At 40.6% G+C, this 23,784-nt stretch overlaps 1 protein-coding gene across 1 annotated transcript in view; it reads right to left on the bottom strand.

Moving 5' to 3' along the window:
* Positions 1-23,784, bottom strand: part of JADE1 (jade family PHD finger 1) — a 79,473-nt gene that overhangs the window by 8,830 nt on the left and 46,859 nt on the right. The window contains exons 4-10 of the mRNA XM_054990157.1: positions 22,223-22,380; positions 17,468-17,655; positions 13,167-13,378; positions 10,059-10,226; positions 9,148-9,264; positions 1,739-2,269; positions 1,030-1,147 (exon numbers count right to left, since the gene is read on the bottom strand). Coding sequence (XP_054846132.1) covers positions 1,030-1,147; positions 1,739-2,269; positions 9,148-9,264; positions 10,059-10,226; positions 13,167-13,378; positions 17,468-17,655; positions 22,223-22,380 — 1,492 coding nt within the window. The remainder of the gene's footprint in view (positions 1-1,029; positions 1,148-1,738; positions 2,270-9,147; positions 9,265-10,058; positions 10,227-13,166; positions 13,379-17,467; positions 17,656-22,222; positions 22,381-23,784) is intronic.

The raw sequence follows: 23,784 nt of genomic DNA, 5'->3' as shown, positions 1-23,784 counted from the left end.
CATGTGCAATAAGATTTCTCAGATGGCGGATATAAGTATTAAAATTCAGCATTTTAGGCGCAGGGCTTAGTTCTTACATAATGACCTGCGTCACACTTTATGAGCTCCTGCATGGGTGGTGAACAGTCTTCAGTGGTATGGCCGGCAAGAGGACAGCCTAGCCCCCACCAAATGCCGGGCAGAACATCTCCGTCTTGCAGGCCCAGCAGAAAGATAACAAATCCCGCCGGGCCCTAGTCTCCTCAGACAGACAGTTCCACCAGGTTGGAGCCAGGATTGAAAAGGCCCTGGCTCTGTTAGAGGCCAGACGGCATACAACTGGGCATGGGTTATCAATGATTTCATATCGAACTTATCAGAAACACCGGATGCTGCCGCCTACCATACTGTCTTTTAGGTGTCAGAAAAGTCCTAACTGACAGATAGTATTAAGTCTTGGGCAGAGAATAAATGGCAACAAATGGTACAAAAAATATTAGCCAGCATATGTTCATTATTAGGAATAAAAAGAAAGTTGTGGGAATTGAACAAATATTTAATTATTTTTTTTGAAAATTTTTAATAAAAAAGTGATGCTAATGAAGGCTGCACTGAGGGGTGGGGGTTCAAGGTAGACAGGCTCAGTTTTCAGAAATGAATGCATCTGAACTGGAGATGCTTTGAACTTAATGTGTTCAGGTTTGGGGCAAGGAAGTGATCTCCAGCCGAAAAGATTTAAAGAGATGACAAGCAGCAAATTATATAATAGCTGTCCTGGCAATGGTTTTAATAAACAACTTCTATGAAGATCCTCAAGATCTCCCATTCAAGAAAGGATCAGAGCTTTTCAAATACTGAAAATTTAAGACTCCCCACCCACCCCCCACAGCCCAAAGGTGGAAAAGTGTTCTATGAAGCAAAACAAGAAATATGAGCCAATTACATTTATTACAGTGCAGTATAATAGCATTCATTTTAATTCCAGACCTCATCCGCCCACATGCTCTTCCATATTGTACTTGACATAAAAAGTAAGCAAACAGAACTCACCTGAAACTCTTTCATGTTCTACAAGATTTGTATAGAGATTGAAAATCTGTTCCTGGACTTTGCAAACAGATCTTTTAATTTTTTCTCGTCGGGTCACCATGTATGTTAGATTGCGTACCTAAAAATATACACAAAATGTGCACAGTGACTTTCTGAGAGTACAGGAACTTTCATACACTCACAGACCTCTTCCTGTGAGAGCTTCCCTATTCACTTTAAAAAAGAAAATAGCTCTGCTTGTGCAGGGGAATATATTTGTGGAGATTCTCACAACAATGAAATAACGGGGAAACTGCTCATTCAGGCCAAATCTCTACAGAACATAATCTTATCCTGAAAATTGTTCACACCTTGCAATGGATGACTGCCTAGAGGCAGTTCTTAGGAGAGCAAGAAATGTGAGTTAAGTCCCTTCTATTAATCTCTCCACCTTGCTGTTAAACAAAGTGGCTGTAAGGGGTAATATTGGAGGTGTGCATATAATCCAGGAGAGTTCTATTGGCAAACTCCTCTTCCCCAATCACTCTGCAGACAGAGTCAAGGCCCAACACAGCCACATTCATGAAGCCTTTACTTCATCGGCTACACAGAACCAATAAGGCAACCATGAACCTGATTTTAGATGCTTTGGGACCAAAGCATTTAAACAACAGGACTATGGTTTAGGTTCGGTAACCAAAGCAACATTTTCTCTTCCACAGCTGCTTACCCTTTCCAAATCCTGGCGAAGATGGGTGAAAAGCTGTAGTCGCCTGAACAGAACATCCTGTTCTCGTTTGGCCAGATTGTCCTCCTCATCTTTCTTTGGGGTGATCAAAGGTTTGTTGAAGTTAGATTTCCTCTTCAGCTTCCAGTACTGGTACAAGAATTCTACAGAATCTTCTGGAAGCTGCAGAGCCTTGGCCACTTCCGAAGCATTGACAAAGGCATAAAACTCATCCTCTAGTTGCTGAAGCTTCTGCTTGCGGACGCTCACCCTGTGGGCTTCCTCCTGATTTTGATCCATGCTGTCAAAAGACTCCAGGTGAGTAGGAGGAGAATTGTCCTGTGCTCCATTCTCATTCTCCTGATTGATGAATTCACTTAGGTTTTCCTCCTCTGGCTTCTTGGTGGAACTATGTTTTGGGCAGTATGACTTGAATTTGACTTCATCATTATCAGCCAGAATGGTCTTCATTTCTAAGCCACGGTCAAATGCACAAGTGACATGGAAAGCTGTGCGGCAGTTTTTCACGGAACACTGGGAGGAGAGAGATAAATGACAAACTTTTAAATGTTTAAACTTAAATCTTCAATTGTTTATCATAACAGATTAAGACTGAACAAGTATGAGTCCATTATATTTTATATATCATTATTAATCTTAAGGAGTTTTGAGCACAGTATAAGACAAAAAAGAAACAAGAAATTTATACATTAAGGACTCGTTTCTAAAGGTGGAAGCCAGCCAAATATTTTCACAGAACGATTTCCACCCACGGAGCTTAACTTCCTCCCTCCCTCGTGTTGCAGATCAACATGCCAGTTTGTGCTTGTTTCCATTACAAAATCCTGGGGCAATGAGACCTATATGTAGATTGTATGTAGGCTCAATGAATGGTCTGGGAGCACCTGGATGTGGGTCACTTCCATACCTGGATAGGAAATCAACAAGAGCCCACTGGAGTGCTCTAAAGGAACAGCAGATTGCAAGTAAAATAAATACTTCAGAATGTCAGCATGAAGCAGTGGTTAGTGTCAGAATAACAACCCAGAGACCCACGTCTAAATAGCCACTCTGCCATGGAAGCGTGCTGGGTGACCTTGGGCCAGTCACAGACACTCGGCTTAACCTACTTCACAAGGTTAAGATAATATGGAAAAGGGGAGAATGTTGTAAGCCACTTTGTGCCCCCGTAGGGGAAAAAACTTGGGTCTAATAAATAAATAAACCAGAAGTCCTTTTTTGTGCCTCATGCATGTAGTTTTTGCTCTGACCCTCTCCACACCCTCCCAACTAATATAGACAATACAGAGCAAATGACTTGTTCCTCTCTGCATTGACAGCATCAGCTGAGAGGAAGTTTCCTTTACCCACTTGGCACTTCTCTTCACTGTTTTAGGGCTCTCCTCATCAAGTTCAAGAAGGTTACACTGAAGGCGTAAATGACTGTCACTGACCTTAATGCTAACAGGAATATACCACACTTAACTCAAGTGTGTCTAAATTGAGACAAACATGCACTGCAGAAAGATATTTATGCAGCCCTTTGGTAAAGGAGCCAATTACCCTACTCAGCGAAGTCTCTCTATTCAGGTTGGCTCAAAAGCCAAATGTCACATAACAGTTCACGGCAGGGTTTAAACTACATAGGCTTACTTTCCTTTCCCTTTCTTTCCTTTTGTCCAATAAAAGCTCTATGATGAAATGATCTTGAGCAGTATATAGTTACTCTTAATCATTTTTTACTCAATAGACAAAAGGAGTAAAAAAATGCAAATGCTAGGGTCTTTTTTGGATCCTTATCAGCAAGTAGAGAGGCATCTCACAGGAATGTGAATCAGAAAAAACTGCCAAGCATGGTGAAATGTAGCATCTCCTGAGATTAACATACGAAGGGCGCTCCAAAAGAATGTGTGTTAATAGTATCAATCTTATCTAAGTAACCACTGCACATTTGTTCTGAATAAGGTAAGCACAAAAATCTATTCCACGCGTCTACCACAGAACAAGCATTTAGTCTAGCCAAGGCAAAACCTCTTTAAAGACCTGAAGAGGTCAACTAAGAGGTATAAGAAGGAAGAGACTTCAGGAGAAGAATCTCAGAAAACTGAGATGAACAAACACGGTGTGCTCTAAAAGCAGAGCTTTGGTGGTCAATCAATTTTACATGACTTCACACCAAAATAAATGATGCAGGAAACCTAATTCCCAATTGGTATTCAGAATAATACCAAGAACAATGTTTATGTTGATCTTGCCTTATAGTGTCTTTGATGCAGCAAAAAAGGAGTAAAAACATCTGGACAGCATTCTCAGGGCTTTTTTTCTGGGAAAAGAGGTGGTGGAACTCAGTGGGTTGCCCTCGGAGAAAATGGTCACATGGTTGGTGGCCCCGCCCCCTGATCTCCAGAGGGGAGTTTAGATTGCCCTCCACGCTGCTTGGCAGTGCGGAGAGCAATCTAAACTCCCCTCTGTCTGGAGATCAGGGGGTGGGGCCACCAGCCATGTGACCATTTTCAAGAGGTTCCAGAACTCCATTCCACCCCGTTCTGGCTGAAAAAAAGCCCTGGGTGATTCTGTCCTTTTAGGCAGCAAGCACAAGTGGAAACTCGTGTTGCTGCAGCTCAAGCAGTGTCCTGTAGCAGCCAAATGGGGCAGATCCCAGATCCCACTTAGGAGGGTCTGCTCTGCTGTTTAACTGTTCACTGAGGAAGAGGAGGATCATCACATGGAAGTGATGGAATGAACTGCCCTTTACGTTGGCATTTAACTTGGAGTACTACATCCTATGCAGCGCTGGTCTGATTTTTATATAGTCACTGTGAATCTTTTAATTATAATGATAAATGCATTTATATATTTACAAAGCCACAATGAGGTGGCCTTTTCACAGCTCCAGAAGAAACAGAAGAATTTATCTTACATATACAGTTTACAATTTGCTTTGGCAACAAATAGAAAAGAAATATGCAAGTTTCCTATATTCCATGTCTGGCACAGCAGAATGGCGACGGCAATGGAAGGCTCCTAAAGCGTCCCAAAACTCAGATGTTCAATTGCTGACAGCCTCACTAAATGATGGTAAACTTTAATCTAGCATGGGGAAATGATTGTATCACCACACAAGTTCTTTTTTTCCTTTCTGAAGTGTAAATAATCCATACCTTCTTGAATGGCTGTGGGATATGGATATGCCAATCTGCACCCACATAATCTGATTATTCCATAAACTCATTTCAAGAGCAAAACAGTTCTATTTGATCTTAGTCTAACATAACATTAAACACCCTGAGATTTTTTTTAGCTGACACAAAACACTTATGTAATCCAAGAATCAACAGAACTACTTGATTAAATGCTACTTGATCAGCGTATGCTCCAAATAAACATACACGTCTGCATGTGCTTTCAATTCCCATAATGATAAAATAGCAGAGGATTGTATTTTTTTGGCATGAGAAATGCCAGAAAACTGGGACCAAGACCTTTCCCTCAAGAGTGTTTTTAAACAACTTGTTCTTCTCTGAAGTGGTGGCAATATCCTTTTTGTCTGTTTGCATTCAGATTATCAACTCTAAAAAGCAAGACCGAGGAACACCCACAGATGTCTACACTCAGAATAAAGCTGTTACCGTTATTTCAAGCAATTGTCAGAAGGGCAATATTGATGAGGTTATCACACCCGTTCCATAAGCATGGACTCGAGGGAATCAACAGAGGTCCACAAAGGCTTGTGCTATTTATTTATTAATGCACGGGGCCCCGATTACATTCCTATTATTCATATTCTACGCTTTTGTCTTACACTTCCCTGAGTGGGAGAGTAGTAAACAAAGCCTCTGGCAAAGCACTTGCAAAGCTGCAGGGATTCTCTGCTGAATCCCTCGCCTATCAATGATTCACAGCAAGCAGAGAAGCAAAAAGGAGGAGGCAGGAAGATCTTTGAGATTTAAACACACAGCAATCATCTCAACAAGCACGGCCTCACCCTAGAGCAAAGTTTAGTTCTTGCTGTGGCCACAGGCAAAGTCTGCAAAGCACTCCAACTTCCCTGAAATACAAGACAGGTGACCTTACTTGCTTATAAGCCTGCATTTTTTTCCTCCTTGTAAGCAAAGGTTTCTTTTATGATAATAATAATAATAATAATAATAATAATAATAACTAAAAATGCAATGATGATTGCTCAGTGTTCAGGTAGCAGCTCTTTCATGCTTCTACATAAAATATTTATTAGTGTTCTAAAAAGCCCAGCACAGCAAAGTGGTTTCTCTACATTAGTAACTATTTTATGCACAAACATGAAAGAACTGCTACCTGAACAAGTTAGCTACTCTCATGGCATTCTGATTTCTTTTTGCTATAAACCCATCATAACTCAGGATTACCAGGAAGGCTAATCAGAATATAAAGAGAGCTCTCTGAGACTTAAAAAACCCTCTATAATGCCACTCTCTCTGACAGACTTAGCTTTCCAGCACACAAAGGCATCATCAGCCTCAGAAAATCATCTTTCAGTGCCACTTTCACATTCATCTTTTAGGAAAAGCTTGTGCCATCATCCTCCAAAGTATTAATTTCAATATGTCATTTGTTGTCTTAGTATAAATTTTTGCTCCTTTCTATTTTAAATAAACATGAAATACACACAGTTATATACCTGTGCACTCATACACAGTAACTCTGCATTTACCACTTTGATACAATACGCTAAAAGAGTGTGGGGATCTTAAGGATAAGTTGCCAAGACAGTGGAAGTTTGGAAATAAAGGCTGTCCCCCTACTTCTCCACCCCCTGCAGTGAAACAAGATGAATGCCAGCTTGCTTCAGTTTACATTTTAAAAGAAAAGGGGTTTTGACAACTAAAGAAGCAGGAAGTGAACCAATGACTATGATAAGAAGTAAAACGATGCAGGGATAGAAATTAGTTGAAGAGGGACTCAGTGGTGGAGCATCTGCTTGGCAAGCAAAAGGTTCCACTTCCAAGTTCAATTCTCACCATCTCCAGTTAACAGGAACAAGTTATAGGGGATGCAAAATACCTATGCCTGAGATCTTGGAGAGCTGCTGTATTCAACTAGGAGATGGTACTGCATCTCTAAAGGAAATGCTCTGGCTCTAACTACATGGTACAGTGTTTTCAGGTTCCCCCTCCCCATGTCTATTCCAGGAGCCTGTCAAGCAGATATATGTGGAGAGTTCTGTTCTCAGAACCAAATTCCCAAGTGCAAGAGGGAATAGTTTGGATTAGAACCACTGTGCATGCAGAGAGGGGTCTTAAACATTCCCCCCTGCATAGTTTTCCTGACCTACGGATCAACTGTTTCTCCACTGGAAAAACTTACTTGGAGGTGGGGTGGCAACTTGCATGTGGGTGACACAGATGGTGCACAGATGGGTTACACAAAATTCCCAGGTGCACAGAAACAAGGTGATCCCATCAACAGTGAAACGAATAGTTAAGATGGAACTTCCATAGCAAGAAATCAGGAAATGGAACACAAATCAGGATACCACAAATCACTGTATATTAAGGTATTTATATAGAATTGAAATATTAAAGGTAGATTTAAGTAAGCTTCATTTAAATCTATGTATGTAGTTTTTATTTTAGATTTATGGGATTATAGTGTATATTTTATGTATGTATGCTTGGGTGATGAAATAAAATGCATGTATTTTTAAAAATCACTGTATATTGGGAGGCAAAATAAGATTCCATCCACTTCTCTCAGTATTTTTCATGACAGATGGTATAAAAGAAAGAGCTGATGTCCTACAACTTGGGATTGCTCCTGTTGTATGTGAAACTGTCCCATAGACACACTGTAAAAATGCTTAATACTCATGGGTAAATCAGCTGGATGAGGACCCTATATAGCTCCTTCCAGAGATTCTCATTATACCATATAGAGAAAGTAAAGAAAACTAAAACTTTCCAGCAAGACGTTTTGAGAGACAAATAACTGTTTAAAAGCTTTCCCAAGTCTTAAAATACTAGCATGAGATAGAAACAATTTCAGAATATTACCTATATTTTAACATTATTTTCCAAACTATTTCTGCCAAATCAAAAAAAACTACCCTTCTTAGTTCCCAAGCACACCAACTCAGAAGTACAAATCTTGTTGATTTCACTGGAACTCATTTCCAAAAACAGACTGCAGCCTTGGCCATTCATCTTCAGCAACTTCCCAGGGGACATACTTTGAACTAAGAGAAACTTACAGCACCAGCCTAAGCAGAATGACGCCCTTCTCCGTCCAATAGGAGCTTAGAAGGAAGGGTGCAGTCTTGCAAAAGATGGCAGGCTGTTAGCTCTCCTAGAACCACTTGGTCACGACAGTCTGAAAGTCACACATATCTTATCAAGGTGAGTAGTTGGCTTATTTTCATCAGGAACTGGGCACTATGCTAACTTCTCCAGCAGCCGCTCTTGAGCTTTTAACTGGCCTCGTTTTACAAGATCAACCTGCCTTAACCTGATCCCAACATTTATTTTAAGAAATTAGCTCAGGCCAAGTTTGGCTCAGCAAACACCACTGCAAGTCTTAGCTAAACCAATGACCATGTATTTTTCACTATTGAGAGCTATTAGTGGCACAGAAGAAATGCCAAGTATTCCTTAGTCATTTGCACCCAGCTGAAAATTTTTATTAAAGTACCCACAACGTTTAGTTGTAACTTTATTAAAAATTTTAAAAATAACAACTCAGACAGACGATTATGAGGCTGATGTGCAGGAACTGCGTACCTGGATTTAGCATCCGTACCTTACATATCTTTATAGAAGCCTAAAGAAGCCAAGACAGGAGAGTGCATAACATATAGAAGCATCATTAAGAATGGACAAAGAAGAAAAACCATTATGGAGGGAGGCAGAAAAGACACAACAAAGCACTGAAACTTTCTCTCTCTCAGGCTCCCCAAGCAAAACAGATTTTATTGATCAAGAGGGGTAGCCCTGTTAGTCTGTTTGTAGCAGCAGAAAAAAGCAAGACCCCAGGAGAACCTATAAGACTAACAAAGTTTGTGGTAGGGTATGAGCTTTCATGAGCTGTGACTCACAAAAGCTCATACCCTACCACAAATTTTGTTAGTCTTATAGATGCTACTGGACTCTTGCAGATTTCACTAACTACTATGAATCTAACAAAACAATCTGGAGGAGCAACATAAAACAAAGGTTTATGTTTTGAACAATGATTCAGAACAATTGTGATGAAGCCCTTGAATCTTGAAACATTCAAATCCCATAATGTGGTAGGGTCCGGTGTTTTGCGGTCTCTAATACTGTATCTCTTTATAGGAAGCAAAGTTACAAAGTGTCCAAGGACAAGAGCTGCAGAAAAAGCAGATCTGCACAGTTTGGGCAGCACCAACATATTCTGAGTACCTAGGCAAAGTTATTTACCTGTATGGATGCCCCAACTTTCTCATTGCAAAGACTGCATACCAGAGCCCATCTGCTGCTGGGAATATGGGAGACCTTTGTGATGGGTTCCATCTTTTCTGGGCTGCCAATGCTCACCTGAGAAAAATAAAACAAATCAAGTCATAAACCCTAAAAGACAGACAGCTATTTACATATTTTGTCCCATCTATAAGGAGTCTGGAGCACCAATACATGGTTCTTTCCCATCCACCCCATTTTATCTTCACAACAGCCCTGTAAAGTAAGTTAATCTGAACACAGAAGTAGCCCAAAGTCATCCAATCACTTGCATCCAATCAGCAGAAATTTGAACACGGATTTCCCCCAGTCCAACGATCTAGCCACTGCACCATACAACACTGACTGTATGCTGAACACAAAACAGGCATTTGAATGTCATAACCAATACAATGTCACTGATAATCCATTATGCCCATGCTCCATCTTTCTGGATTCCAAATGCAAAGTAGAACTGCACCATATTGTATATGCTGATCCCCCCACCCCCAGAAACTGTACTTGCTTTTAACCTTTGAACTGCAGCTACATTTTCTTTTTACTTTCCACCCACTTCCCAATGGCAAGTACTACATTCATAACATTCATGCCCCTTGTAAAGGCAGGGGGAGGACTGCTGGGTGCCTCCCAGAATGGAGACAGATGAAGGGATCACTGATACCTAAGTCTTCCAAGTCTGTCTGGCTACTGCAGCAGAGTTTTAGGGGAATCTTCACTAAGCAGCCACATATCTGACTTTGCATGCAACCTGCCACCCTTCACACACTCCCTTTTACCACTCCTGGAGCCAATATACTTATGCAAGGCAAGCGCAGACAAGATGAAGATACACTCTGTTCTGAATGCAAAGGCAGATTGCTCAAAACACCCACCTCAGGAATCCAAAGGGCACAACTAACATGGACCCACTTGGTCCCACTTCGAGTTGGCTTCATGGCTCCTCCTTTCTTGGGACACAACAAACACTTTGGCTGAACACCAAGAGCACAGGTTCGGCATAACCAACTGCCTTCTGGGACTTTAAGGATACCATAGCATGCCTGTTCTCACAACAATACAAAAGAAAAATGGAGATAAGGGGGGCATATGGTTAAAATGCTAACATTTTCATTATGGGATACCTTATATTACTGTTACCATTTCTATAGCACTTTTCTTGTGTGGGACTTTTATTTCACTATTCTACTGGTTCATTCTTACAACTCATAATACAGATAGGGAACTGAAGATGAGAGAGATGGATTTGACCCAAACCAATCAGTGTATTTATAGATAAAGAGGGCTGTGAATTCATTACAAAAAATATAAACAAATCTCCCTGTCTTGAAACTGGTTACATTGCTTCAGTGCACTGAGTGCTGCAATAACAGCAACTATGCCTATGCTGTGTCATGAAGCCACATGTGCAGCTGAGACTTTGCCTGCACCACTATGTAAGAGATAAGACCTTTATAAAACTGTGGTGTGTTTCTTGGAAAGCAGAAATTACTGCAGCAAAATAAGCAAGCAAAGCTTTGCTACACATATGTTACTTTCCTACAAGCCCATGCCCTCTCATTAGACTGTGCTCTTTTAAATTAGGATTAGAGATGAGCATGAACTGGGAAAATTCCAAACCGTGCAGTTTGTGGTTCATTGTGTTTCATGAACCACAAACTTTTATGAACTTGCTCCGGTTCACAAACTGGTTTGTTTGGTTCATAATAATATCACTTCTGGGTCAGCAGAAGATCAGCAGAGAGCCCACTCCCCACCCCCCTTGCCAAGGAAACTGATTGATCGGCACCAGGCTGTCTGCAGTGATGACCCGAAATACGAACCAAACGAACCAGGCTAAAATTCATCACGTTTATGAGAAGAGAGCTCTCATGAACCACCCGTTTGTGAGCCACGAACCAGACCGGTTTGTGACAAACTTCGGTTAATATTTCAGCTCGTTCTTACCTCTAGTTAGGATCAGTCCAAATATTACTGCAGTGGAATAGCTAGTTACCACTGAAGTGGCTTTCAAATGGCTAATACCTCAGACAGCTGAAGTAAAGTCTAGAATCAGCAGGATTATGTAGAGTGCAACCGTAATATGGTGCTACTGTGAGATATGGCCAAGCAAAATCATCACAGCCATGTAGAACTAATTTTCAGCAAAAGTCCTCACCCGAATTACATGACTCCTGTACAGAACACTTTATTTATATATCATTTTTATGTATTATGTACTGCTGATCTCTGGTAATGTTTAGCTGATCCGGTATAGAAATCATACTACCATTTTCATCAATCCTCAAGTTTTACTAGACAAGAGTGAATAATACCACACTCTTCAGGAGCCTGGAACAGGAAGTAAAGAGGACTATCGTAACCAGCTGCAACAGCAAAGGCAGACTACTAGATGGATTGATATTTATCTCAATTGGACTTAAGCCAAGATCCTGAAACTAAAATAACAGCAGAGGACATATTTATATCTGCATCCCCCTGAAAGATGAGATGGTGGAACAAAAAAGGAAAAAAGAAGTGAGGTATTTCAAGCACACTGTGCTGTTGCTTAGGGAACTCACTCAACTTTCACCCTGAGGACAAGGTGCCCCACTAACTTTGCTTCTGGAGGCAGAGACGCTTCACCTACACTGCTACTGGTTTGGACCCTTTGGAAAACAATGCAATGGGAATGACTGCCAATTCATCAAGATGGCCGTTTTTAAAAGACTCAACATGTAAGATAAACTTTTATACAGAGCTTTAATGTAGTGCTCAAAAGGAGTCTATCCTACTGGACATGTAAATACATTCATGCATCTTTATCCAATATAGTACCCACAAGAGAAAAATACAATCTCCTAGACTTTTATACACAGCAGACAACTCGACCTACTGACAAAAGGATATGCTTAATGTTTTGGAAAAAAGACAAAAGTATATGGAGGACTTTTTCAAAAAAGAAACAGCCAACCGCAAAAGCTGATATGCTAAAAATACCTAACTAAATTTTTCTTCCTCACCAAAAATATTTGCCATATTTCTGCAGTAGGCTGCTGTGTTAATACTGCCTTGAAACTTGCTCTAGTGTAAATCAAGTTGGAGCCTGCGGAAAAGTTGGCAGAAGTTGGAGAAGCAGATCTTTCCGTCTCAACCCAGTAAGAGAGATTCATATAAAGAAGCCTGCTCCACATGATGACCAAAACAAAGAAAGATGCATATCTAGATGCCTCTCATCTAGAGATCACTGAACTCTTTTGATGCAACTGGTGAAGTGCATTCCTGATAGGTCCGCAGGAACAGACGCATCCCAGTAGTAGATATTCTAATCAACAGGAATATGGCGAAAATAAGCAAACCAAAAAGTGCAAATAGTCTTACCTAAAAAGTTGGACAAGGTAAGACAAGCATTCAAGAAATCAAAGATTTAAAAAATCCAAATATCCAATGAAAGAGTACAGCAATTAACTGTATTTTTTTTAGTTTCATGCTCTCACCTTTATATAAATCATCATCTTTATTTGGAAAGCATCTAGAAATAAGTATAATTATGTGTTCACCACAAAAAACAAGTGTGGTTGCTAATTAGGCTTGGCAGTTTCTGACAATCAAGAGTATTAATTAAGGTCTGAGTTCAGGAGCACCTTAAAGACCAACAAGATTTTCCAGGGTATAAGCTTTTGAGAGTCAAACTCCCTTTGTCAAATGAAAGAGTATTCATTAAAATCTTGCGTATCTGCCTTCTTAGTTACAGGACAATTTGAAGGCAATATTGTGTATTTTCAGGTATCATTTAGAAATGCGTGGGACAGAGAAAGGTCTTCAGCATATTTTTCCCAATTATCTAATAATTTACCTCATCTCTTCCCTGGTGTGCATTTCACCTAAGACTCACAACGACCATTCACAAATGTTCCAAATGGGTATGAAATTCCCCACTGCCACCTTACAGCAAAAGTGAATCTATACAAACTCATCTCATCTCGCTCATTGGTCTGCCCTACCTGATGAACACAAATATTGCATTTGTCACAGAACACCATCTCATTGCCATCTTCACCATCCGGAGACTGACAAACGTCACAGACAACATCCTCGTCATACTCAATTCCAAGTCCTTCCTCGGTCTCAATAGCATGATTCATGTTGTCATAGCATCGCTGTTCAAATTCTTCCATAATTCTCTCCATGGTGTATTCATCCAGTTCAGGCATCCCTGAGAAATTAACCCAGTGGTATTTATTTTTTAAATAAACACTATACTCCTTATAAGCATTAAGGAACACAGTTTCTGATATCAACCAGCAAGAAATGCAGACCCCCAGACTTAACTGGGGGGATCAGTTGTGGGCCACGTGGGAGGAGGGCAGGAGGCCGGGCGGCTGCCACATTAGAGAGAAGTACAGGCTTCCAACGGCCTTGGTGGAGGCAGAGCCCGTGCAGTCCAGATTCAAATGCCAGGGCCAGCCAATCAGAATGGGCTGGCCTGGGCACCAAGAAGCAGGAAGAGGGCTCAGGACCAGGGAGGTGCACTTTCTGTGCAGGTCCACCGCCCCTTCATTAAGAGGGAGGCGCCCCCCACCCCTAAACACTTGGCTCATTACTGGTATCCCACCCAGCTCTCCCTTTTGTCATAACTTTGGAGAGAGCAGGCGGTGTGGGCATTGGGCACCAATCTGTTTGGGGGGAAACAGGGCCTGTGAGCTGCGTTTCCTTATTATGGGGATCCCCTTAAGGGGTCTGGGGAGCGGGGCATGTCAGGTGCATGCCCAGTCTGGGGGCTGTCAGGTCCGCCTCACTCCCAGGTGGCAGGGGATCCACACAGGTGCACACTCATGTGGTACCCCACTAAATGTCATCCCATGGCTCCCCCCCCCTCCAGCAGGGGTCTGAGGGGGCAGCTGGCAGGCGGGTCAGCCAATGTTTGGATCAGTGCGCTATGTAGCACCAATGCTCCATGAGCTGTAAATCAATAAAGTTGTGGCCTCTTTTAACTCCATCATAGTTGTCTGGTGTATTTTGTCGCCTGGCTTCCTACCTCTTCTCCCCCTCTTAGTGCTGGCCTGCAAATCATACTTCTTGATTATAGCTGAAGGGAAAAGCCCAATGGTTCATCTTCCAAAAGCTGGCTGATAAGCAGCCAGCTGATAAGCAGCCATTAGCAAACAGTAGGGAAGGATATAGATCAGGATGATGTGTTCCACTTTTAACACCTTGGTAAGAAGAGAGCTCAAAACAGAATGGACCAAAACAATCCTTCAGAATCATTATGCTACCCTTCCTTTTTAAATGGATTGTTAAACTTTATTTCCAGCTATTCTGCTTTCTAAAGGGCTAGCTGCTTCCAGGATTATTTTGCCAATTTTTACTACTTCAGAAACACCTTCATACATCTCTCCTCCAAAAGCAGTACAAAAACTTTCTAAGCTTTGTTTTGGAAGAGACGGCACTTTTAGATCATTTCCTGGATCTCAGCAATTTCACAGCTCCCCTTTCAGGCTCCAGAATTGCTTACTAAACACTTTAAAAATGGTTCTGGATGCCTGCAAAAATGACTAGTTTCAACAACGAATTGCTGCTTCAGAAAAAAAAGCTGCAATAGTTTTAAAAAATCAGTTAAAACTTTTGTCAGTACTCCATTACCTCCAGTTAGCATTGCCGAAAAGTTAACAACACAAAAAATGTTTCAGGTAGGTAGCTGTGTTGGTCTGCAATAGAACAGCAAGATTTGAATGCAGTGGCACCTTAGAGACCAACAAGATTTTCAGTGTGTAAGCTTTTAAGAGTTAAAGCTCCCTTCTTCAGATATCTGAAGGTATCTGAAGAAGGGAGCTTTGACTCTTGAAAGTTTATATACTAAAAATCTGGTTGGTCTGTAAGGTGCCACTGCACTCAAATCCTGCTGTTCACAAAAATTCTGTTTAACATCTTATGTCAATTTCTAGAGAAATAAAAAGATCTAGAACAGTGTTTACCAACCAGAATTTTACAGGACATTGTCAGGGTTCCTTGAGAAATCTGCCAAGAATTTATACAAAAATAAACAAGCCCAAATATTATACTGAAAGTATATGTCACACTGAAAGTAAAAATTATATCAACTTTGAATGTATTTATGTTATTTACAGTCTGTCTTTTTCAGAGAGATGCAACTGGATTACACAGTGTAAATCAATGTGAACTATGGCTGGAACATCCCACAAACAATGCAATAGGTTACAGCAACAGTCTGTACACAGTAGTATAGTCTGCGATCCCTAGTCCTTTTCCAAAGTGTCTCTCTGAACAGCCCTCCTACCGGCATAAAAAAAACCCCCTTAAATACTGAAATAATTCAGTTTTGCATAGTTTGCAGAAGGCCAGGAGAGTGGGAGCTTTCCTGGCCTCATCAAGCAGGCCATTCCACAATGTGGGAGCCACAACAGATAATGAGCATTTGTTGACAGTTGGTGATTTGCAGGATGGTAGCTGCAGAAGGCCCGGTTCAGATGAGCAAAGCTGAAGTGGCGGGGCATAGCGAGAGAGGCAGTCTCAAAGATACAAGGGTCCAAGGCCATAAAAGGATTTGTATGTAATAATCCAAACCTTGAACTGAGCCCAGCAACTGATGGTTAGCCAATGGAGTGACTGCAAATGTGAAGATATTAACTTTACCTTGATGGTTAAGTAAAACTTAACTTGGTTTGATATTTGAAAAAAAGATTAGATAATACAAGACAAAAAATGTTATATGTTTATCTTACAATGTATGCTGCTGACTTGAGAGAGGGGCTCTAAATTTCTAGACAGTAATTTAGCAGTAATTGAACTGCGTTCCCTGCCATCAACTTTTTCTGGTCTGTAAACATTTTCATAGGTAGGGGATCTTCAGGATTTGAAAAAAATTACTTTAGGAGTTCCTCCAATGGAAACAAAGTTAGAAAACGCTGGTCTGGAAGCTTGCAGAGTCTCGAAACAACTTAAGAATGGCTTTAAAAAATCACAAATTAATCCTGATTAGATGGAAATGAGAGTCTGACCCAGAATGAGGCCTGACCCAGAATACAAGGTGTCACCATTCTGGATGGGGTTGCGCTCCCCTTGAAGAAGCAGGTCCATACTTTGGGGTGATTTTGGATCCAGGCCTACTGCTGGATAAGCAAGTGGCAGCTGTGGCCAGGAGTCCCTTTACCAGCTTTTACTGGTTAGCAACCTGCAGCCTTTCCTGGGCCCGAAAGATCTGGCCACTATGATGCATGCCCTGGTTACATCTAGACTGGATTGCTGTAATGTATTATACATAGGGCTGTCCTTGAAAAGTGTTCAAAAGCTTTAGTTGGTTCAGGATGCTGCAGCCAGGATGCTGCTGACTGAAGTGGGACATAGGGAACATGTCACTTCATCCTGGCTCATCTACACTGGCTTCCATTTTGTTTCCCGGTACAATTCAAGGGAATGGTGCTGACATGGGAACAACATACCTGAAGACCTTTTCACCCCTTTATTAGCCTACTCAACCACTGTGGTCATCTTAAGAAGCCTTGTTTCAGATGCCCCTGCCTTCTGAGATTAGGCAGGCGGCAACCCAGAAGAGGGCCTTCTCAGTAATGGCATCAAAACTCTGGAACGCTCTCACCAGAGATATCACTTGTTCTTCAGTTGCCATCTTTTGCCAGCAGGTGAGGCCTTTTTTTCATTTTGCTTGGCATTTCCCCAGTAATCCCTCTTTCCTCCCCAATGTTTAACTGTTGTTTGTATCTTTTCTATTTATCTTGAGCTCTGTTCTAAAATTGTTTTAATGGAGTTTTTGGGTGCTTCGTTTTCATTGTTTTTAAGATAAGATTTTAATTTGTTTTATTTTGTTCTGCCTTGGTGGTCCTACGAGGGCAGAAAGGTAGGGTTAAAGGAAACTGTTAATAAGAAATAAATAAATAATTACAATTCTTTTAATATTCTATTAATAATGGTAAATTTAAACAGGAACCAATTTTATTTCATGTTTCTTTCCCCTCAATTTCCTACAACTTCTCAGCACCCAATTTCTTTCTAGGAATTGTAGTCTGGGAAGGTGGTCTACCATCTCACCAACTGGGGGGGGGGGGGGAGAAAAGACTTCCCCTCACCTGCTCCCCACAGCTCATTAATTCCTCCCTGATTTCCACAGGCAGGAACACAGAGGAATATACATGTTTTTCCTCTCACCCAGAATATTCAATTTAGCCATACAGAATGTGAAGTTGCAGCTGTCTGCTGGCCTAACCTATGTAACTACTAATCCTCTCTCACAGTCAACCAGAAGTTGATTATAATTAGATTATGCCCTTACCCATGTCTTTAAATTCTTCATTGGCCAATTCCAACCAAGCTACATCCATGTAATTAAGGTCATAGCGACACACGCTCTCCGCCAATGTTCGAATGTCAACATAACCAAGTTCAGGAGGCTCAGAACCTGAGGAAAGGATGTACTTCCGAGGTCTTGTAAACATAACTGCTTTCGACTCGGACACAACCCTGAAAGTGTAGTAAACAGGAGGCATTAATTACACCAAGTTTTAATCTTTCCTGACATTTCAAAACCTCAACCTTTATATGCAATTACTGCCAGAAACTCTGAATTACTACTCTGCAAACAAAACAAAACAAAATCATCCTCTGGTCTTCTAGTTGCAAAGCAATGCATGGCTACAGAAATAAAAACTCACTTTGTTTTAAAAACTTGCACATCTTTTTAAAAAGTAACCTCAATTGGTATTTCACTGTATTATCAGATTTACAGAGTGATAATCATCACTGCAGTTGCTGAAGGGTAGCAGAATATAAAAAATGCAGCACAGATGCAAGAGCACAAAACGTTATTACTTAACATGCTAAATGCACACTATGCAATATAAAACACATCACAAGCTCATAGAAAACAATATTTTTCTCATATATGGAACTGTTTTTATGGCTAGTCTGTGAATATTGTTAACTGACAGATTTATATATAGTATTGCCACTTTCAGGATATGGTTCTTTAACCTTCAGTCCTATCTTGTATAAAAATTTCCCAGCTTCCTCCTTCCACACATTTCCAAATGCATATATAATATCCAACACCTTCAATGTCTCCTTCATACGTCTGGCAAAGTACTATTTTGCCTATTCTGTGAAAAATGCCACAAGACTCTTGCCTCAAACCTGTGCTTCAGTCAGTGGTATGTGCACATAGCCCTTTAAAAATGTCAACGACAAACCAACCGCTGTTCAGAAGGGACAACTGAAGCTGGATTCAGTCAGCTTGTTCCTCCCCCATCTTTAAGAGGTCCTCACATACAACAGTAGCAGGTCTTCAAAAATTCTTTTTAATTGGGGCAACTGCTCTTTTCACTTTCTCTCAGACTAAGTTTTAACAGGAACTAAATTAGGATATATTAAGTTAAATCATTCCCTTCTGTTGTAAGGAATAATGGGAGAAATACTCCATCCAAAGACTGCAGTGGAAGGAGTCTTCCTACAATGGAATATTCCTCGGTTAGAAGGGATGATCTAGATTCAACCCAGTGTGTCTACAGTACTCTATTCCAATCAACAACCAAAGGCACAGATCAAAGTGAAGAATAGTCCAAAACTGGATCTACCCATAATCATAAACAGGAAAGAACAACAGATAGTGGTGCAAATCTTTCTTTGCCTCAGAATAACAAATTCAGGCCATAATTTCTTTTGGAGAAACATTCTTCCAATACCTTTAAAGGCACTTTTTGAAAACTGAAAGCAGTCAGTGCTGGTTATGGGCATCCTTAAGGTGTTTCAACCCTGAGGAACAGCAAGAGGAAGAAATCATTGTCAAGTTTTGTTGAGATGTGGTAATATGAAGTTGGGATATGATTTTAAAAAGCTCTGGGATCTAAATTCAGGGGTAGTAAGAGAGCACCACACTGAAAAGTAAATGTATTAATTTTGATGGACGATTCTATTATTCTAGAAACCACAAAGTCAGTAGCCTTCTACAATTCATGTACTTGGAGTGGTCATGGGGAGTCAGTAAATGACATACATTTCTAGCCCTTGAGAGAATGAGAATTCTCCTATTTCTCGTAAGGATTATGAAGAACAGGGTGACCGAAAGTGTAAGAATGCTCTAAAAAACTTAATGAATGATCCAGTTCCACCTCCACTGCAGCAGCATAGACAACTCCCAAGGAGTCCCGTTTTCTCATTGTCATAATAACATGAGAAAATCACACAAATTGTGAGGGAACGCTGGATGGAGAAGTGGAAAGAGCTTACAGACCACCTATTCCTTTCACTGCCTGGACAATTTCGGAGGAGAGAGGATTATGTCTGTGTGCTGTGCCCATGGCAGAGCACTATTAGCAATTTAACATTAAGAGATTTACTACAAGATTCAAGACTCATTACCATAGAACCTAATAGGTAAAATCTTGACCCTAAAAACAGGGAGAAGGAAAGCTAAATACTATTCTCCCCATTTATGTAGTCTAGGACATTTACTTCTTTACGTATACCATTATAACAGGAACCAGACACTGCAAGAGGTCTTATCATATCTAAAACAAAATATAAGCATGGTGGTGTAAAAATATGAGGATAAGAGCAGATGAGATAGCCACTTCATTTCACAAGCGTATTAATTTTATTTTTCCCATTTTTATAAAGATTTCTCTTCTTGAATCTAAATTAAAATGCTGTATTTACACTGATTAGGAAAAAGTAGGATATGGCCAAAAACAGGTTTTAAAACCAAGACAGACTAAATTTTCAACATTTCAGCTAATCTGGGCTGGAAAAGTCTTGAGAATATTCTCATGGTGTGAAGGCTGGAGGTGACAGACATAAAGCAATTGTCTATGGAACTGCCTTGAACTTTTCCACAAAGAAACCTCACATTCCACAACATTTCCACAAAGAAACCTCACATTCCACAACTTTTCCACAAAGAAACCTCACATTCCACATTCTACCATAAATGGTAGCCTAGGCTACCATTTAAATAAATGAGGCAAATTAGAAGAATCTGTATGCATGCTGCCTATAATCATTTTACTTTGGTTAAACATCAGAAAATTTAGAAATCACAGAGTATTTCTTTTACTCGAGTTTATTAAGCTGTGTGTAAGTAGCACTGGGACTTCCAGCCAAAACAAAGAAGTGACCAGCTGTGTAAGAACACAAGAGCTGAGAACCAGAGTGAAGTCTGGAATCTAGGCAGACCCTCTTCACAAACATTAGGACTCCTATTAATCTCTTCTCATATTCATAAGCACAGAGGTAACTGCCAACATTATCAGTGTGTGTTTATTTTGCTCAGCAACTATGAGAGATAGAATGTACTGCTGTATTTTATAACATGGAACAGAAATTGCAACATGACTCTAGATAAGTCATATATTCATGGGACAGCTCATTCAGTTCGTAACACATTTGAGGTGGAGTTCCTCAAGTTCCTCAATGTGGAGTTTCCACATTTGAGGAAAGCAAGATCCTCATTAGAAGTTATTTTCCTGGAATGCTTCACCCAGCATCTGAGCAGACTTCACAAGGAATATCAGCTCTGCTCTCAGTAAAGACCAGCAACAAATTTACAAGCTAGGAAGAGTTTCACTTCATGTAAGAGCCCTCCATCTGCCAACATGCCTACTTATAAGCAAGCACCTCAGATTGCCAAGTGATGAGTTTACTCATGAGTAGATCTGATAACAGTTGAGCCACACTTCCTTCTCATGGCAAACTACCTGGATGGAAAGGGCGCCATTCAAGCAGAGTCCCAGCTATCAGCAGACCCCTTATTAGCAAGCATCCCAATTCATAAAGTAAAATAAGTGCTTACTTGAAAGTAATGCTTGTATTGCTCTTTACTGTCAACCATAAAGAGCAGCATAAAATCACCCCTACAGATTTTGACAGCCAACTGACTATATAGGACTGGAGTTGTGTAGGCTTGGGGAAAAACCATAAAATTTGGAAAAGGAAGGGTTTTTCCCACAAGGACTTCAGTTTTTCCAGTGGAAAAATCTGGAAATTTGGGGGAGTATTGAAAAATCCTCCTAGGAAACAGTTCCTTGCTTTGACTGAGGAAAAACTAGGTCTTATAAAGCATTTCACGCATTCTAAATTTACAGCAAGTCTTTCTCAAGTTTTCCAGTGGGGAAAAAAATCAGAAAACTTTAGGGACCACTTTTAAAAAAACTCTTATACTGTGGACATAAGCAACAAGGACTTGTTTTTTGTTTAAATAGAAACAATTCTACCAACTATCAATATACTAAAATGTGCTTAATGATAATTAGAATTCAATGTTTTCAGTGCTTTAAAGTTTAGCTTAACATCTAAACATGTTGGCAGTCCTACCTATTGTGATTTGTGATTCTATATGACTTTCTGTCCAAACAACACACTTTCTTTTGTTACCGCCAGAATTTGTTTTCTGTCTTCAACTTTTATTTTTTCCTACATTACTAATGACAAAGATACATGTGCTATGGTATTAAATATACTTTTAAATTCCTTAAATATGCCAACAGTACTATTTTATATACTGAGGACAATGATGCATTTATGTTGTTAAATCAGTCAAAGATGTTTACATTTGATATAAAATTAATAATAATAATAATAACATTCGATTTATATACCGCCCTTCAGGACAACTTAATGCCCACTCAGAGCGGTTTACAAAGTGTTATTATTACCCCACAACAATCACCCTGTGAGGTGGGTGGGGCTAAGAGAGCTCAAGAGAACTGTGACTCGCCCAAGGTCACCCAGCTGGCTTTGTGGAGGAGTGGGGAATCAAACCCGGCTCTCCAGATTAGAGTCCCGTGCTCTTAACCACTACACCAAACTGGCTCTGTGTTGCATGTATTTCCATTTTTCCCAAAATTTTCATGATTGTTCCAAAACAGGTGGAGGGGGACAAAACTTTTCCCCTCGAGCTTCAGCATCTCTATGCATGACATAGAGACAATAACTTCATCATTTTCACTTCAACTCCAAAAGAGCAAGCAACCTCAATGTAAAATGCAACTGGCAAGGGGTTTCCTCCCACATGACTGATGGCTGCACCAAAGAATACCTGGCTACTGGCTCTGGGATGGTTCCTGGACTGACTGGCACCTGAACTCCCTTCTCCCATTCCTGTCTCCAGGGATCTGCCAGCACATAGTACTCATCAGCGTTCAGCTGGTAAGAGTCAGGCAGCTTCATGGCAGTGATCAGGTCTGTTCTGAACACCTACAAAGAAAAGAACAGAGTGGAAAAGGGGTGAGAGACTGACATTTGATATTTACATTCTGTGATTCACAGCTCCAGGATAACCATGGAGCACAGTGCATAGCAAGGTCACTGTATCAGCACTAAAACTAACACGGTCTATTAAGAGGCCAGACAGTTCACATCAGCATGGTGAAAGAGGAGGAGGGAGAAAATCACTCAGTTTTCAAGGTTCATATCTGCCTTCCTGCAGCTCACATCACACAATCCAATCCCTTCTCATCATGTCATCAATTTGCACCAATTTCAAACAAGATTTCTCCCAACATGACCCTGAAGCATCAAGTTACTCTTCAATATGAAAAGGTTGGATCCTTTTCTTTAGCAAGTCTGTGGCTTCTGCACATCTAATAATTTACAAGGGAGAAGAAACATATCATGAACTATCAAAGCCACTGCTTCCTTTATTAAAATCCTCCTTTGAAGATGTGTTCCATGTTTCATAAAATCAGAATCCACAAATGATTAACATCCCTACAGCTCAGTGGCAGAGCACTTGCTTTTCATGCTTAAGATCCCAAGGTGGGATCCAGACTGACACTTCAACAGCCACAAGGATTTCCAATCAGAGAGCATGATTTTCCCCATCTTCTCCCTCCTACAGCAGCATGAAAAGCCCCAGGAAATCTTGTTACTGGGATCTCCTGTCCTCCAACAAGATTTTGGGAGGCATTTTAGGGTGCCATGGAAGGGAGGAGGCAGGAAAACTGTACTCTGTGAGTGGAAAACTTTAGGTCTGCAAATACATCTAGTCTGGAGCCAAGCTACAGTTTGATCTCCAACATTTCTAGGAACTGAGAGGGGCTGTGAGTCAAGGCATCCCAGTTTGATGGACCAACTATCAGAAACAGCATGTGGCAACTCCCTGAATCTCCACAAAACAAAACCCACAGCTCAGTTATTATGGGAATTCTAATCTGGTGATCAAATTGTGTGATAGATAATTTTTAATTTCTCCATGCATACCCAAAAAGGCGCAGGAAGTAAGTAAGGGCTGCAAGTAGCACACAGAACTAATCCATCCAGAAAGCACATATCCACATACTTGACAGCAGCATTCAGCTGAATTGCAAACAATCACATTGCCTTCTTTTGGCCCAGTCCATCAAATCCTGCTCTTCCTAAGATTCAGGTGCAACAAACCCGGAATGTGCACAAGAGTGGCATCTTTTGTGTGTCCCCTTCCTAAAAGGAAAGTCTGATACCTAAGGGGATGGTTTTTATTTTATTGAAACCATTTTACGTGATGGATGTATTATTTTAATGCAGCCTCATGTGATCAGAGTTATACTTACTACATCAAAGTAAAGTCTGATTTTCAGCACTCCTTCTTCAGGAGGGAGAGAGCAGCTCTAAATGAAAGAC

The sequence above is a fragment of the Eublepharis macularius genome, chromosome 10, assembly GCF_028583425.1.
Source record: "Eublepharis macularius isolate TG4126 chromosome 10, MPM_Emac_v1.0, whole genome shotgun sequence".
Lineage (NCBI taxonomy): Eukaryota > Metazoa > Chordata > Lepidosauria > Squamata > Eublepharidae > Eublepharis > Eublepharis macularius.
This window is presented reverse-complemented; position numbering and strand designations above follow the sequence as displayed.